Source organism: Vulpes lagopus, chromosome 3, assembly GCF_018345385.1.
Source record: "Vulpes lagopus strain Blue_001 chromosome 3, ASM1834538v1, whole genome shotgun sequence".
NCBI lineage: Eukaryota > Metazoa > Chordata > Mammalia > Carnivora > Canidae > Vulpes > Vulpes lagopus.
The window spans coordinates 20,530,542-20,546,651 of record NC_054826.1 but is presented as its reverse complement, the minus strand read 5'-3'; the positions used below and the strand labels follow the sequence as shown (position 1 = coordinate 20,546,651).

The window sequence follows — 16,110 nt, the reverse complement described above, 5'->3', positions numbered from 1 at the left end:
TTTGTTGCTTTCCCAAATCACAAATGCAAATTGTTGGATTTCATTTTGGGAGAGTCAGCCGAAATTCCGTTTTAATTATGTGGGTTCAAATTGCAGTAAAAGTCCCACAGTGAGCCAAGAAATTTATTCTATGGTTCTTGCATGCTTTTAGTTCTCTTTTGTAAGTGGACTTCAGAACACACCAGCCATTTTAGTGCTTCTCTAGATTTTTTTTCTTAGCTGGGAAATGTTGGCTAATGGTACAACTCAGAGCTGCTCAGATCTGAGAGCAGCCTCACTGACAGTTGTCTGTAGTCATTTTTCTAACCCAGATTTGAACCTAGGATGTTAGAATGATGTAATTCTCAGATGGAAGCCTGGAAGGTGTCTTTTGGATTTGGATCTCTTGATAAAACCAAAAAACAAAATTATCTGTATCAGGGTTGGTTTGTTTGGATGCTGTTCTTTTTGCTGGAGCCACAGGGATAGCATCCTGGCATGAGTCTGGTTTGCTGCCCCTCACTGAGGTGTGGTAAGAGCACCCTAAAGCAGCCCTGTGAGGGGGGAAGTTCAAAATACTTTACACACACACACACACACACACAAAAAAAAAAAAAAAACTTTACAGAGCCAGATTTTAAACAGCATTCTGTTCTAAAGGGTGCCTTGCCCTAGGACTGTTTAAGTGGAATTCCATAAAGATGACTTGTGGAAAACAGAAGTTGGATAAAAGGGCAGAATATTTTATTTCACCATTTATTCACCAAATCTCACCACTTCTTGAACCCTTCCAAAACTAGGTGATAGGACTTACGGGAAAGAATCCATTACTTTGAAAGTGAAGGCAATGTAGTCTTCGATTCTGTTTTCTTTAAAAAGTGGTAAACCTTCTAAGGATAATTCCAGCAACATTCCCCACTTGCTCTTCTTCTTCTCAGTAAGCCCCCTCCCCTCTCTGCATTCCGTCTGTGCTCTGGCCTTGTCCTTACCAGGTTAGTGCTCTGATCTGCAGGACCTTCCACATGATTCTGCCTCCCCAAACCCTGTCCAGCCTTTGAGTCTAGTGGAGTTTTCGTCTCTATCTGTGGCTTTATCCTTACAGTGATGTACCATTCATTTTGGCCCCTACATTTCCTTGTGATGTAACATATTTAACTTTACTGCCATATTTAAAAACTTTAATATCCTTTCTTCCCATCCACATTATTGTTTTATACATTTATTCATTTAATAAGCATTTTGTAAGCATTTTGTCTGAACTAGAGTATTCTTAACAGTGTGCTACAGGAAAGAGAAAGACAGTCTCTGCTGCGAGGGAACACATTCAGGGAGGCTAGACACCACCATGCCTCCAGCAGGACCCGTAGTTTGAGCCGTATACGTGATAAGGGCCAGGATAGTGATATGTGTCAGATGGTGAGTTAGGAATGTGTAAGGAGGCTGCCCAACAGCCTGGGGAGTGTCGGGAAAGCTGCTAATGGTATCAAATACAAACTTTTCTTTCTTTCCTTTTTTAAAAATAATCATTTATTTATTTTTAGAGACAGAGCATGAATAGGGAGGTGTGGAGGGAGAAGGAGGAAGACACTTAAGCAAACTCTACCCTCAGTACAGAGCCTGACACAGGGCTCCGTCACATGACCCTGAAATCACAACCTGAGCCAACACCAAGAGTTAGATGCTTAGCCAACCGTGCCACCCAGGTGCCCCAAATATAAACTTTTCATGTGTTTTGCAAGGCATTCATTTTACAGACTCTCCTTCTCCTATCTCTGTTTCTCTCTTTCTCACTTCAGCTGTATTAAAATGGTGTGAATTATGTTGTCTTCCTCACCTCCCCACCCCACCCCCCACATCCGTGTTCTCCTGAGACTGCACATCCTGTTTCTCTTCCTGGAATTGCTCTTCCCACCCTTTATATCTGGCTCATTTCTGCTCATTTTTTTATGTCTCAGTTATATTTTTCTTTCTTGAGTCTTCCCTATCTCTTCAAAAGCTTTGTGGGTGCTTCTCTGAATCCTAGAACATGACCTAATTCAGCACTGACCACTGTATTAAAATAACCTCTGAGCTCTGCCTGTCTCACTCATTACTGTTTATCCAGTATTTTGCATGGTGTTTGCCTGTACACAGTGAATGTTTGTTGAATAAATGTACTCCACTTCTCCTAATGAGAAAATTGATTAGATGAGTGATGAGTCTTGAACGGTAAGTAGGAGTTTACAAGTGAGAATAAGACCAAAGAGGCCCTTCTAGGCACAAAGGAAAGAAAATAGGCAGTATCATGGTGGTTTACAAAATAAATAGCCTACCCAAGGACCTGCCAGTGGAACAGAGTAGAGTGAGGGGAAGACCAGGCTCCAAAGGCTACCATTGAAAAGACATTGAAAGGCTAAATTTATGAAGGAATGTGGGAGTGCCTGGATGGCTCTATCAGTTGAGCCTCCAACTCTTGATTTCAGCTCAGGTCATGATCTCAGGATCATGAGATCAAGCCCCATGTAGGGCTCCTCACTGAGCGTGGAGCCTGCTTGATATTCTCTCTCCCTCTCTCTCTGCCCATTCCCCTATCCCTACTCACACACACACACACACTCTCTTAAGAATAAATGAATGAAAAAAAAAAAAAAAAGAATAAATGAATGAGTGAATGAATGAATGTGAATGCCTTGTTAAGAAATTTGGGTTTTATCTGGAAGGCAGTTGGGAGCCCTTCGGTGTTTTTAGATCAATTAGATGTGCATTTTAGAAAGAACCCTGTAGTTTCTTTTAAAAAAAAAAAAATTATTTATTTATTTATTTATTTATTTATTTATTTATTTATTTATGATAGAGAAAGAGAGAGAGACAGAGAGAGAGAGAGAGGAGGAGGAGAGAGAAGCAGGCTCCATGCCGGGAGCCTGACATGGGACTCAATCCCGGGACTCCAGGATCATGCCCTGGGCCAAAGGCAGGTGCTAAACCGCTAAGCCACCCAGGGATCCCTGAACTCTGTAACTTCAATGCAGAATAGGGAGAGAAGAGATGAGACAGAGTCCAGTTAGAAGACTCCTGCAGTGATCTAGGGCAGAAATGTCAAGGTTGTAAGCCACAGGACAGAAGGACAGATTTGAGAGACCAAGATGAACTCAACCTAGCTAGTTGATGAATTGGACATGGCTGCCAAAGCAGAGGATGCTTCCTAATATTTCCTAATGAAGCTGAGACTGTAGGAAGAGATGAGGAAGAGCAGTGAGAGATAGGAAAAGAATGGGTTCTGTTTGGATATACTCACTTTGATATTCTTGAACATGTTAACATCCTGAATATCCAGTCAGAGATATTTTAAGATTTTATCTATTTGTTAGAGAGTGAGCATGGGTGGGGGCAGGGGGGAAGAAGGAGAAGCAGACTCCCCACTGAGCAGAGAGCCTGACACAGGCCTAGATCCCAGGACCCTGATCATGACCTAGCAGAAGGCAGATGCTTAACCCAATGGACCATCCAGGTGTCCCTCCAGTCAGAGATTTCTGATAAACAATTAGAGCTGTGGCCCTGGAGCTCAGAAGGGAAGTCAGTATTGAACTAAACTTGTGGAAGTATTAGCATATGGGGATAATTGGAACCTTTACTATAGATGACATTGGATAGCAAAAAATGGACAAAGTGAAAGGCAGCCGTGGAACTTCAGGTAAGGGAATGGTGCATATTTACCCCCGTGCTCTAGACACAGTAGGTACTCAAGAAATCTTTGTTGAATGAGTGAATGAAGATGCAGTACCATTAAGGGCGGTGAATGCTTTAAGCCCTGCCGTGGCAGATGTGGTACTAGAATTCCATTTTCAACTTTGAGGAAGATACCATTGGTTTGCCACTTGAAAGAGGCCTTGGAGATGTTTTGACCCTGATTTCCTAGTTTGGGGCTGCTAGAATGAGGTTGTGAAAGATGCTTTCTTTGCCAGAAGCTGGGCTATGATTAACTGCTTTATCTGTAATGTAGTCTCCATTTTTATCAAGGTTTTGTTTATACTTTACACCGCTAAATGGAAATCTTCCTAAATATTTCAAAAGTAAATTTCCTTAATTTTAATAATAGATGCTTGGCTTTTCAGTATATGACCTTGAGAGCTAATTTGGGTTTGGTAAAGGTGTTAAAAGTTTTTTAAAAGCCATAGATTTTTCTCTCCCTGATCACTGAAGCCTTATATTCATGATATCACAGTTATCTTCTCAAATCCTTCCCTGCCTATTCTTAATAACACAGTCTGGAGGCTCTTTTTTTTTTTTTATTTGCTCCATTTTGATAAATTTATAATTGTTCATAATGCAGGAAAAGGAAAATCAGTATGAATAATGCTCCAGACACATTTTCTGCAAAGCAAAAGTGTCCATTTAAAATTTTTTTAAAGTTGTCATTTTAAAATTAAATAATCTAATGCAGCATTCAGACATTCCAAAATGACCATTTTTTCCCCTCTCAGAACACATATTTCTGCTGAAAAAAAAAACTGAAAAAAGAGGGTTTTTTTAGGAATATAAAAATGTGCAAACAGGAAGATAATTTGCCAGAATATTTCCTCCAAAATTTAAATCCTCTTTTCCAGTAAAATCAATCAGGTCATCTATGGATGCATCAAACAGACAATGCAGGTATCACTGGTCCTCTTAATATTTTGCTTGTGGGCAATAGCCAAACTGTGGAAGGAGCCTCGGTGTCCATCGAAAGATGAATGGATAAAGAAGATGTGGTTTATGTATACAATAGAATATTACTCAGCCATTAGAAATGACAAATACCCACCATTTGCTTCAATGTGGATGGAACTGGAGGGTACTATGCTGAGTGAAATAAGTCAGTCGAAGAAGGACAAACATTATATGGTCTCATTCATTTGGGGAATATAATTAATAGTGAAAGGGAATAGAAGGGAAGGGAGAAGAAATGGGTAGGAAATATCAGAAAGGGAGACAGAACATGAAGACTCCTAACTCTGGGAAATGAACTAGGGGTGGTGGAAGGGGAGGAGGGCGGGGGGTGGGGGTGAATGGGTGACAGGCACTGAGGAGGGGGGCACTTGACGGGATGAGCACTGGGTGTTATTCTGTATGTTGGCAAATTGAACACCAATAAAAAATAAAATTATTATTTTTAAAAAATATTTTGCTTGTGGGGAAAAAAATTGACTGGAGAATAATAAACATTTCAGGTCTTTGATTTGAGTTCACACACAAGTGACAATAAGTTAAGCTATTAAGGAGAAAGAGCGTGCAGTTATGGGTACCCCTGCTATGTCTCAGGCATGTTGCTAGGTACTCAGAGGATGTTTATTATATTTGTCCTGCATAAGGATCTTGGGAAGTAGGATTTTTTTATATCCATGTACACATGCAAAGACCGGTTCACCAAAGACCAATTAGCTAGTGTGTGGTAGAGCTGGAATTCCAGTCTAGCTTGAAAGCCAGAGTCTTTTACTCTACATGGGGCTGAATCTTCAAATTAAGCGTCCTAACCAGGAGTCTGTTTAAAATGGCAATTTAGGGTTTGACTTCCAAGCTAGCTGAAAATAAAGATCAGCCTGTGAATAATAGTTGTGAATATAAGGTAAATTGGAGGGGAAGAGGGATATGGGAAACATAATTAAATCTGGGTAAGAGGAAACCGACTGTGAAAGCCAAGAGAGGGAATAGTGTCTGTTGCTCTGGAAAACAACTTATAGATCCAGCAAGTGGAATTCAGGGGGAAGCAGTTTGGGGCTCTCATGGTCAGAGCTTCCCATGCATTGATCATCTAATCTGTCCTGAGGTAAATGGGCCTGCTGACACAGAAAGCTTCCTAACAGAAAGCCCCAGTGACCATCTCAGAAGAATGTTTTAAAGGATTCCTGAGTGGGACGTTATCTTAAATGACTTTGTCAGTCCCTTCCACTCAGGTTGTCATATTGCATAGTGTAACAGCAGGTGTCCTGAATCAGTTACGATAAATTGAGTCAGCCTCCTGAGGTCACAGTATACTAGTTGGCACTACCATCACATGGTGGTACCAACCAGAATGTTGTAAAGGAAAGTTTGCAGTGGGAGGTTCGCCTTCTCATGCTTGTCTTAAACATAAGCATCTTCATTTGGTGTGCATACCAGAGAGAGATTCTCATGATATCCTCTTGGACCTGTATGTCTTCACAGGACTTAAAGGGAAAGTTGTAATATTTAGCTGATCTTTCAGGATCAGGATAACTCTCCATTTATAATTGCTCACAGGCACTTCCGAGTGCCTGCCTGCCTTTTATTTCCTGTAACTCTTTACCCAGCTCTCCCCACCATCCTTGTGCATTTGCCTTCCAAATTTCTCCTCCCTCCCTACTTTTCTTCATTCCTTTCTTTCTTCAAATCATTGTTATTCATGTAATTGAAATTTTGACCAGAAGTGTTAGACCTGATTAAAGGAAAGTAGTTAAACAACAACAACAAAAATTGGTTAACAGAAGTGGCAAGTGCCATCAGTAGTCACCACTCATTTATTTTCTGGCATCAACAATGCTCTGCAGCTAATTGCCGATTAGGGAGTTGGCATTTATTCGCACCAAAATATAATTGTTAGAGTTGACATTTTCTCATTGCTGATTTTCAGAGTCTTTTGTCCTGGATCTTGTCTCTTCTTTAAGAACTTGAGAGGTTATTTCTGTTTTGTATTATAAAATAATTACTGTAATAGAAATTGTCATCGTTTTCTTGATTCCAACAGGCTGTGTTTGATGTGGACAACAAGAAAGGCCTGACTCTGATTGAACTCTGGGAAGGCCTGACTGTGGATGACATAAAAAAGAGCACCGGGTGTGATTTTGCAGTAAGTGTTTCTGTGAACAAATCCAGCCACTTGTCCTATATCATGGGCTTGATTAATGGGTGTTTACAGGACATGAACCATTAATTTGTGATCATTTTTGGAGTTGACCTTTACAGAGAACAGGAGTGAAAGGGAGGGTGCCTTCAGATGAGAGCAGGTGGGAGCAGGAGCAGGCTCTGACTCACGGCCAGTGTTTGGCTCAGGAGTCAGAACCACCAGGGGCTGCTGGAAACAGGAACTAGGCTAGGCTAGGCTAAATTAACCCGAAAATTTGAGCCAGACACGTGGAGAAATGGTACTGCCTTATTTTAAACTTAGCTATGACTTATGGCTTTCTCTTTGATTAACTTTGATGCCTGATTATTCCATCCATTGAACATATTAGAGTGTTGAGCTCTGACATTGACTTATAGTCACAAAATAGGTATATCCTGTATTTAAAGAAAAACCTAGTGCATAAAAACTAATACTTATAAAGCACATAATACTTCAGGGGAGTATACATTTAAGAAATCCCCAATCTCTTTTTAAAATGAAGAGAATACTATTATAGCATAATCACTCTTTAAGTGCTTGTTAATGAATCACTGGTCTCCTACCTAATGGGAATTGAGAGGATGGCTCAGTCCATTTGAAGTTAATCAAAAGTAAAGGTGAAAAGTCTCTGAAAACCTGCAGGAAAAGAATTTGCTTCTCACATACCTTTTTAAGAAGGGATCTACTACTTAAAGTGAAATATATTTGTAATGGGAAGAAATTTGCAGCTACCCAAACTAGAGAAAGCAATTTAACAAAACTTATTCGATAAATCATGCATATATTTCATAGACTTCTTCCTTAGGTACTACATGCTTGGCTGGTACCTATTAGTGCATAACAAATGTCTGTAAAAACAATTTTGCTGCATAATTCATTATCCACATATAACTGTTTCTGGTCCTGTATGAGGGTCTTTGTCTATTAACCTTTTTTGAATTTCCCTTTGGAAAAAAGAAGTCTGTCAGCAATACCTAGCACAAAAAGCGCATCTTTAATTAGCTTTTCAGTAACCCCTGGGGGGAAAAAGAGATTTGTTTATACTTGAACTATTTAGAATTCCTTACTCCAGTGATAAAAGCAAACAATTCTTCTTACATATCAGCTCTTCTTTGTATGTTTTCCCTCTGCGGATAAGTTAACCTCTTCTTCATGAGGTAACCATTTTGAAATCCACGTCATGTTCAATTCTTTGCTACAAAAGAGAGTATGCAAAGAAAGAATCTTTTTTTTCCTCCCCATTCATATATAAGTAAGTCAAGATGAAAAAGGTAGAGTTTTACAGTGTTTGCTTTTTTTATTTTCTTTTAAGTGGTAGTTTTCATGTCCGGGTGCACCGAAAAATACCTCTGGTTTCTGTTTTAGTACCATATCACCCCTCCTTTTCTTTGGACATTGACATGTAATCGTGTTTCCTCCAAATTAGGCTGTTGAGATAAAATGTTAATTTGTATGTTAGCATTGTCCTGAAAATGAAAAGGTGTGGTAGCAGCTGAACCATCTCAACAAAAGAACTCGCTTTTGAGGATCTGATGATCAATGGCATCTCTTTAGACCCTGACAGATGAAATCACACAGAGCAGATTGTTTTTCTGTAATGCTAGGGACTGGAATGTTCTAATTAATAACATGTTCTGTGGAATAGCTGGGTTATCGATAAAATACATTTAATCATAAAATTACCTTGAAGGTAACATTTCCTTGATAATTCAGAAGATACTTCATGTCATACTTTTGAGGCTATTCCATATGATTATTACTGTATGGGCAGTATTTTAGTCTCTATGTGACTTTATATAAGTTAGTCAGAATTTCTTCTTGAGAAAAGACCCACTCAGTCTTTGCTATGTATCTGGTAATAAACATTCTAGAAGGGAATAGTTAGACAACCAGGTTTTTGCATGATAAAAAAAGGGGGGGGGCAGGTAAAAACCTAGGTCAAAGTAATTTTGAAAATGTTTAGCTAACATCTTCTCATACTAAAGCTGTGACCAGCTAATGAAAATGTCAAATTTCTGTATATCATTCAGTATGTTACTGCCAGTTACTTGATGTGCCAAAGTAGAAAGAAAAGGGGAAAGTGATATCCCACCACTTAAATTGAATTGTCTCCAAAGTCTCTCTTTCCACTGTGTAGTTAATTCAAATGGTTATTCATTTCTTTCTTCTTTAATACATGCTTATGTTACATAAAATAGTTTTTTTCTTTACCATATATGTCTGTGGACTTTTTTTGAAAAAGAATATTTCCTTCTGTTTTTTTTAATTAAAAAAATGTTTTTAAATTTGAGTCCATATTTGAACATCATATGGTAAAATAAACTTCCAGAGGTCATTAGTAATCCCTGATTATTTATTAAACATCCATTTGTGTCCCATATTGAGTTATGAAATATGAATAAAATAGAACAAATTGGTATAGTTCCTATTCCCAAGGGCCTTGGTCTAATTAGGAATACACCTAAACCACCAGTGGCAAAAAAATTAAATAAGAATACTGTTTATTTATATGTTTGCAGTGAAATATGAAAGAAGCCAGCTTTAGATATTCTTTGCTAAGTTGAATAAATTTATACTCAGTACCTGTTATGAACTGACATTATACCAGAATTAAACAGTATACCACTGGGATTTCAATGGACTGGGAAGACAAATTGTTGGCTTACTTTCTATGCTTAAATCATATAGTCTTATGCCGCCCTGTAGATCACCTTAGTGGGATAATCTTGCTTGAGCTTAAGATGAGCTTAAGATGTTGATGAGACTGTGAGAGAACAGGATGAAAAAATGGTTGTTAGGTAGATGTTTTTCATTACAAAAATAGGCCAAATCAATCTACATAAAGCTTCATCTTTTTCTTTCTTCATAGAAGTCAGAGTCCACATTGAGGATACAAATGATAGTAAGAACCCAAAACAAGGTCCATATGCCAAGGAAAATTATCAGATGTTTAGTTTATAAAATTAAGATGTCCAGTTTCCTTTTAAAGGAAATGGTACAAAGCATCTATTGGAAATTATCTTTTTCCCAGAAATATAGTTTTATTTCATTAAATTATTTCTACAGATGCTCTGTTGTTTAAAAAAAGAAAATGGGTTGTTTGTGAGACACACTTTCTAAATACTCAAAGCCATATGCCTTTTATTCTTTTCAGTAGAGTTGAAGATCTGTGCACATGTGGGCTGTGATTTTTGTCTATTTATTGTATGTCTATTATTTTGTCTATTATTATATATCTGCTCTTGGAACTGGCAAGTCTGAATGAGCTGTCATTTATTTTAAGCTATATATGAAGCCATTATTCTGATCATGTCATTCTTTGAGTAGAAAAATGGAAAAGGGGGCATTAACTCTTGACATTGTGAAGAGTTAATACAGAAACAATTTATAAGTGAACTAAAAATATTTAACCTCATCACAGCCAAATAATTGCCTACTCCTTCTATTTTTAATACTATCTTAACCTCTATTAAAACCGTTCTTCTGGTTTTCTGAAGCTTATTTAATCCTTGATTCATTCCTTTGTTCATTAATTAAACAAAATGTTAACTGTTTATTCTGGAAGGCAGAGTGCCAGCTCTTCCATCACTTCATTCTTGAGGTGCTCAAAAAATCATTTGAATTCTAATATCTCTTATTGTGCTTTACATGGGCACTATTCCTTACTAGGATTCAATGGATATTTGCCAGATTGAACAGAGACATCTGTACCTGGCATTACACCTTGAAAGATACTAAGTCAAAAGATACAGTCAAAATTAAGCTAAACCACTTACAGTTTGGCTAAGTTTCTTCTTCCATCACCCCTACCATTGATCTAGACCTGCCCTCATTTTTCTCTGCTTCAAGGCTTGTAGGAATGCATGTACTATTCTGTATATTGATAATTATGGTCAATCTTTAATATTTGTAATGCTATTACCTCTTTTTAAAAACAACTTGGAATCTTTTTACTGCCTTTGTATCATTTCCATTCTGAATATGAAATTTCTGATAAAATTTACCACATCATACTTCTCTTCATTTATATATATCCAGTTTATCCAATAACTATATTGTTTCTTAACAAAATTGTGAATTGATGACTTATTTTGATCATTTTAAGACTTGTGCTTTCCTCAGTGTCTTGTTTTAAGTAGTCTCAGAGGCATCAGTCTCAGAGCTCAGTGATCCATTCAGTGGAAAGCTTGGTTATCTGAACCCTTTATTGTCTCCATCTGCTCCTTCTCCACCCCCTATTTGTTGCCAGTCTTAACGATCCTTAATTTAGGAACTATAATGTGCAAAAAGGTTGCAAACTACTAACTACACAATATGTAAACAGAAAAATTGTCAAATTGATTTAGAATGGAAACTAATGAGGAAACGCTCAAAATGTAAACCAAAAAGTCTGTCTAGTTGATTTAGAGTGGAAAATAATGAGGAAACTCTAGGTGATGTCCATGGCAAGGCTGTTTGTTGCCAACATCATTCAAGTTTGGAGATGTTTATGCCATGTGGTTATTTTTACAATTTGGTCATTTTTTTCTCTTTCTTTTACCAGGTTTCACCAAAACTCATGCCAATGCAGCAGATCACAACTTGAAATGCGGGATAGACATTTGTCCCACACTGCGTGTTCTTCATTTTAATCACATAGGATTTCATTGAAAAGATATCAGTAATCATAATTGTATATCTCATGAGCAGTTTTTGACTAGTTTTCTTCAAGCATTTTATACTACATATGGCCATATAGACTTTGTTCTCTCAAGTGTGCTATGACATTTAATGAAAGACAAAAAATATATATAAATGATTATCTTACTTGTTTTGTAAGTGCTGAAAAGGCTTATCTTTACAGTTGGTGCTCACATTGGATTTATCTTTGTCTTTTGTGATAGGTACACTTAATTATACTCAGATGGGCCCTTAGGAAGACTTTCTTTGATGTTCTTTTCCTCCTAACTAAATCATAACATGTAAAAAAAAGAATGAGGGAGAAAAATAACTCCACCCAGAGTATACCCAAGGCAGCATTGTACTAGTCTTGATTGATAACATATGTGTGAATTTTGAGTAGGAGACATGCTGTCATAATGATAATGTTTTTCTTTTGGCCTCCTGTGACTTTTCTTTTAGAGCCTCTGATTTTATGATTGCATCTTATTTCCCTAAAGCATCCCTTCTCCTCCCTTATTTGTATAACTAAATGGATGTGCAGTAAGGCAAACAGGAACATCTCTGTATAGAAGAAGTAACTAACTGGTTTATAGGAGAGACCAAGGGGTACAAGGTCTTTTGGTGCTGATGTCCAACCAAGAAGTTGCCTTTATAAACCAACCATCTGTGCTTTGCCAAAGACTAAGGTTTATCATGAGAAGAGGGTTGTAAACCTAATTGATTTAATCAGTTTTATCATTTTAAAATAGTACAGTATTTGTGTGTATTCAGAGGGGTCCCTAAGAGGCTTTCTCCATGTTATTGAGGCCTAGTGGGCTACTTGTACAGACCACCTCTGAGGCCACAAGGGGCTGTGGGGTAATTTATCGTGAATCCAGTCACAATAACAACAGAATTAAAAATTATTTTTTCTTTCTTTTCAAGTTCTCTTACTTCTGTTTCGAAAAGTTTCTAAATATTGAATGCCTTTTTCTACAGAACACAGTTCTTTTTTTTGCTTAGGCTATTTCCTTGAATAAACTACTTTTAATTTAGCTTTATACAAATAGAGGGAATGCTGATGAGCAAGTCAAGGATTTGAAGAACAGTGAATTTTTATTGTTAAAAGAATAAACATGGTGAAGTGGGTTGTGTAAGGAAGTTGTCCTCAGAAGTGTCATCCTTACCACCCGTTTGCCCCAAGGGATACTCTTTAAGCTCCTGAGTATCAAATGGGGGAAAGGTCTAGATAGCCTAAAAATGGGTCAGACAGCTGTCCTCTGGACAGAGGTAGGCACATAGTGCAATATATCATTGCTCTGGCACCAGATATAGGAATTTTATGCATATTTTTGGGTGATGGTTATCATTAAAACTCACCCAATCTTCAGGTAGAACTACAATTGTGTCATGTATCATATTAGAGGGGAGAGAGGATTTTTTAGTATCACACTCTCTAATATAGTCTTAACTGACTGGCTGTAGGATTGAAGGCATATCCTTCCAGTACTGATAAAAAGGACTCTCTTGGAATTTGTGAGGCCCAGAGAAGAATACATATCTGTTAGAATTATAATTTGGAAAAATGTGTGTTATTGATGGTTGCTGTATTTGCAGACTTGGTTGATTATAATTCCAATCCATTACTTTAGGATAATATGATTCTAAGAATGTTCCCAACTTTGGTAAAACCTAAGTAGATGACTGTATATTCTTGATTAAAGAATTCCATAGATATTGGACACATTAAGATATAGTGTAAATAATCCAAACTGATGTAGATCACTGTGATTGTCCTTTTTCTTGTTTGGGAAAATATACTAGAGCTTAATGGAAAGACCAACAATAAATCGTTCACATACTTTACTGCTTCTTATCAAGTTGTTGCTTTTTTTGTTTGTTTATTTCACCAAAGAACATAATTTCTCATGAAAGAATAAATGAAATGTGCATCTGTCACCAACACTCCCCTTTCCCCTTCTCTCTCTGTCTCTCTCACAAATGCATACATACACACATCCTGCCAGCTAAGGTCCATTTGGACATGAAGAAGCTGAAATACAGGTGCATTGAGTTCTAAGTAAGGAGCATCCTAGTGGGATTTGGATTCTTGGTTCTCAACATGCCTCAGGCCAGCTTCCCTCCAGCCATGCTTTTGTATGAGTCCACAAGTCTCCCATTTCACTTGGGGTGGGTCTTTGTCGGTTTTTGTCATCTGCAACCAAAGTATGAACTCAAACAGCTTTTGTACTTCTTGAGTCTTGGGAGGGATCTGGTCTCCTGCAGAGGTGATACAGACAGAATATGTGTAAAACTGCTTGTAGCTGGGCCCAGAGAACACATACAAGAGCAATTACCTGTGTTACCAGTGGGTAGGAAGGCTGTGGTTAGAGGTTTTCTTTTTTATACATTGTCAGTATATTCAACACAACTTTGAAAGTTATTCCAATGGAAGTATAGGCAGAGATGTATTCAGTGGATGGTTTTCTCAGCACTAATCTTTTTCTCCCAGGGTGCAATCTTCAGTTTCTTAAACTTACTTGCAGATTCTCCGTCTTTAAAATAGGCAGTATCTACTGCTTTTCACTATGACTCTGCATGGTATAGTTAATATTCTATAAAATTAACACATAATATATTGATTAATACATTAGAAAATGTTGCAAAAATTCTGATAGATTTTTTAAATGTTGTATCATAATATTATCTTGGGACAGATTTGTTCCCATCCTTTATTTTTTTTATTTCTTTTTCCATCCTTTTATTTTTTAATAACTACACTGCCTTCCCACTAATTTAATACTAAATATTAAAGTGGGTTTAAGCATAAATATCATTAAATGTCATATGATCTAAAGGCATGTCTGTGTGGCATACACTTGAATTCTCTTGTTTCCGTTATGTTAGATATGTCTGTGAAATCACCCAAAGACACCCTTGACGTCCTTTATGGACCATGCAGCATTCTATGAGAGGGATGCCTACACCAATCCAGATAACTAGTTAATAAGACAGTTTCTTCTCTCAAAACCATAATCAAACAAAAATGATATTTGGTTTTAGAGGTTAAATATGCTTGATTATCATGGTCACTATTGCCTCTACTGGGGTGCTACTCTGGCCCTTGTAAATGACCTCAGGCAACTCTCCTTGGCCTTCTGCACCATGACCCACACTGAGTCCATGGGAAACACTACTGTTTCCACTGACAACCTATTAGAGCCCGGGTACCTGACATAGTCATTTTATTTCTTTGGCTCATTCCTAGGCATTCTATCTCTTACCCTTTAAATTTTTCAGGAGGAAATCGGACACCAGTGCAGAAGCTCACATGTAAACTCTGATGTTCCCTTTGAAACCCTTCTTTCTTAATCCGGGCAAAGGAGGTAGCATCTCCCACCTACCCTTCTTGGCATTAGAGTACCAAACAGCTACTTCCAAATTTTCTCCATAAATACTCCTCTAATCTCCAGTTTCTAAGCCCCGTATGCAGTCAGTGTAAGAGTTTAAGAGTTGTCTAACTGGTTCTCAGCCAAATAATGGTTCAAAATGTATGCATAGTGGCCTCACTGGAATGTGACATACATTGTGTGTGTGTGTGTGTGTGTGTATTTAACATCTCGTATATTTTTGTAACAGATCTATGACTTGTCCATGGTAGGTTTCCAAATATGTATATTGAATCAATTTCCTGTTGAGAACATGAGGTGATAGTAGGCCAGGTGTAAGGATTTCCCTCAGCTAAATAATTAGGTAAGACCTTTACAGAAGAGATAGGGAAAGACACAAGAGATGGAGTCTAGAAACTACAACAAAGGAAGTGATAATCACTTATATTTGTTTAGCATTTCATACTTTACAAAACACTTAGAATATGCTGGCTAGTTTATTTCATTCTCACAGTAATCTTCTAGGGAGACATTATTACCTCCATTAAAATTAACTTCATTAGTCTCAGAGAAGTAATGTCCATCAATTCTTTAATCAAATTAGCCTTTCAAAGCTAATGTTGGGTTTTGCCAAGGTAGTTAATGAGATGTGAATTAAATCCCCTGAATAGAACTAGATTTGTTGCTCTCTGGTAAGCTATAAAACAGAGAGTCCAAAACCTTTAAACCTAATGGGATAGATCTTGAAGCTTTGTTCTCCTTGTTCATACAGCTCTTGTGTACAACTCAGTTTATAAGAAAATGGGTAGTTGTCAAAATAAAAAGGTTAAGGGCACCCACTAAATGAAATGTCACTGTGGAAGACTTGAAATTACTGAAATTGCTTATATGAAAGACCCTGTCCTGTGTAGGCGCCCACAGTTAAGAATGCTCACCTGACATCAATAGGAGGGGCTGATGAGCATTGCTTCATTTCTGAAACTAAACACCTTTCTGAAATTTAGTTTACTGGACATTAACCTTTACCCATGTTCATAGTCAGAGTCGTGGTGCAGATCCATTCAGTTGAACTCCAGAGAAGAGGTTGAAATTGGCAGCCTGAAAATAAATGTTATTGGTGACATGGAGGTGTCATGGAGGAGAGTATCTCTCAGTGAGATTTAGTGCCATTCCCTTCACTGAGGAAGAAAGGGTCCATGGAAAGAAGAAAATGGGTCACAGCACTGGAGCCTGTGGAGCTATTCG

The 16,110-nt window shown here is 37.7% G+C and overlaps 1 protein-coding gene across 1 annotated transcript in view; it reads left to right on the top strand.

The window, feature by feature from the left end:
* OXCT1 (3-oxoacid CoA-transferase 1) overlaps nucleotides 1-13,342 on the top strand; it is a 125,023-nt gene extending 111,681 nt beyond the window's left edge. Inside the window, exons 16-17 of the mRNA XM_041748377.1 lie at nucleotides 6,698-6,799; nucleotides 11,379-13,342. Of these exons, the coding sequence (XP_041604311.1) occupies nucleotides 6,698-6,799; nucleotides 11,379-11,420 (144 nt within the window). The 3' untranslated portion in view covers nucleotides 11,421-13,342. The remainder of the gene's footprint in view (nucleotides 1-6,697; nucleotides 6,800-11,378) is intronic.
* The last annotated feature ends 2,768 nt before the right edge of the window (nucleotides 13,343-16,110 follow it).